This window comes from Frankliniella occidentalis, unplaced genomic scaffold (genome assembly GCF_000697945.3).
Source record: "Frankliniella occidentalis isolate FOCC.00 unplaced genomic scaffold, Focc_3.1 Scaffold153, whole genome shotgun sequence".
NCBI lineage: Eukaryota > Metazoa > Arthropoda > Insecta > Thysanoptera > Thripidae > Frankliniella > Frankliniella occidentalis.
Genome location: NW_026267280.1, coordinates 242,263 through 243,377, shown reverse-complemented (window position 1 = coordinate 243,377; position 1,115 = coordinate 242,263). Strand labels below are relative to the sequence as shown.

Below are 1,115 nucleotides of genomic sequence, written 5' to 3'. Positions count from 1 at the left end.
TTCTCGTTGTGTCGTTCATACCTCGCTGCCGTATTCAGAGAAAAGGAAGTCCGCGAAGTTCACGTAGGCTTCTATCATCTGCTCACTTAGCCAGCCCCCGAACTTCGTCTCCAGAGCTTGTGGGTGGTCTAAGTGGTAGATGGTGACCTGGAAAATCGGTTCACTTTCAGTTTCTGAAATAGAAAATCGTCTCAAGGCGATACCACGACGGGGACTTACTAGTGGTTTCATGTTGTTTGCTTTAATTGCCTTGATCACATTGTGATAGTGTTGAACACCCTTGATGTTTTTTTCAGCAACGTCGCCGTTGGGGAAAATCCGTGTCCAAGAAATGGAAAAGCGGAAGACGTCGAGCTAAAGCCGAATATATCGGGGTCATCAATTATTACTATCGCAATTACGTTGACGTTACGGTAACATTCCAATCCTCACTCACGTTCATCTGGGCGGCGAGTTTGATGTCCTCCTCGTAACGTTCGTACGAGTTGCAGGCGATGTCGCCCGTCATGTTGGTGGGGTAATTATTCTTGTGGTACAGGTGGTCGAACACGTTCACACCCTTCCCTGCCGATAAGAGCATGGTGGAGGGTTGTAGTGTTTCTTACTACTTTGAGAAAATCTCAAGACATTTCGCGTTAAAATGCGCTTTACGTCAAAAGTATTCGTCTTGTGCCTTGTCTCCTCCGATCCTGGCACTTACCATCCTTGTCCCAGGCGCCCTCCGTCTGGTAGGAGGCGGTGCCAGCACCCAAGAGGAAGCTCTTGGGGATCTTGAACTTGGGGTCGGTCTCGGTGACCATCTCGGGGACGTTGTCGTCGACGTCAAATTTCCGCGCTCGGCCAGGGCTAGCGGCGAGGAGGGCCAGGGTGGCCACCAGGGCCAGGGTGGTCGAGCACACCATGGCAGAATCACTTCACAGCTATCAACTGCGAGGCGTCTGGGTCCTCGGTCTCCGACAGACTCTGATATAGGCTCAGATGAGGCGCGGCCGTCCAGCCCGGCTCACACCGGTCTGCGACCTACGAGTGGCAGATAAAGCCACACCTGGCGAAGCCAGTTTCCAAGAACAACTTTAAATATTATTCTGAAAAGTATTGCCTCTTGTGAGAAATGG

General features: G+C 51.3%; 1 protein-coding gene across 1 annotated transcript in view; it reads right to left on the bottom strand.

The window, feature by feature from the left end:
- LOC113206219 (uncharacterized) overlaps nucleotides 1-1,073 on the bottom strand; it is a gene marked incomplete in the record, with an annotated part of 12,965 nt that extends 11,892 nt beyond the window's left edge. Inside the window, 4 exon segments of the mRNA XM_052271204.1 lie at nucleotides 22-147; nucleotides 220-354; nucleotides 437-564; nucleotides 701-1,073. Coding sequence (XP_052127164.1) covers nucleotides 22-147; nucleotides 220-354; nucleotides 437-564; nucleotides 701-902 — 591 coding nt within the window.
- Between the last annotated feature and the right edge of the window lie 42 nt (nucleotides 1,074-1,115).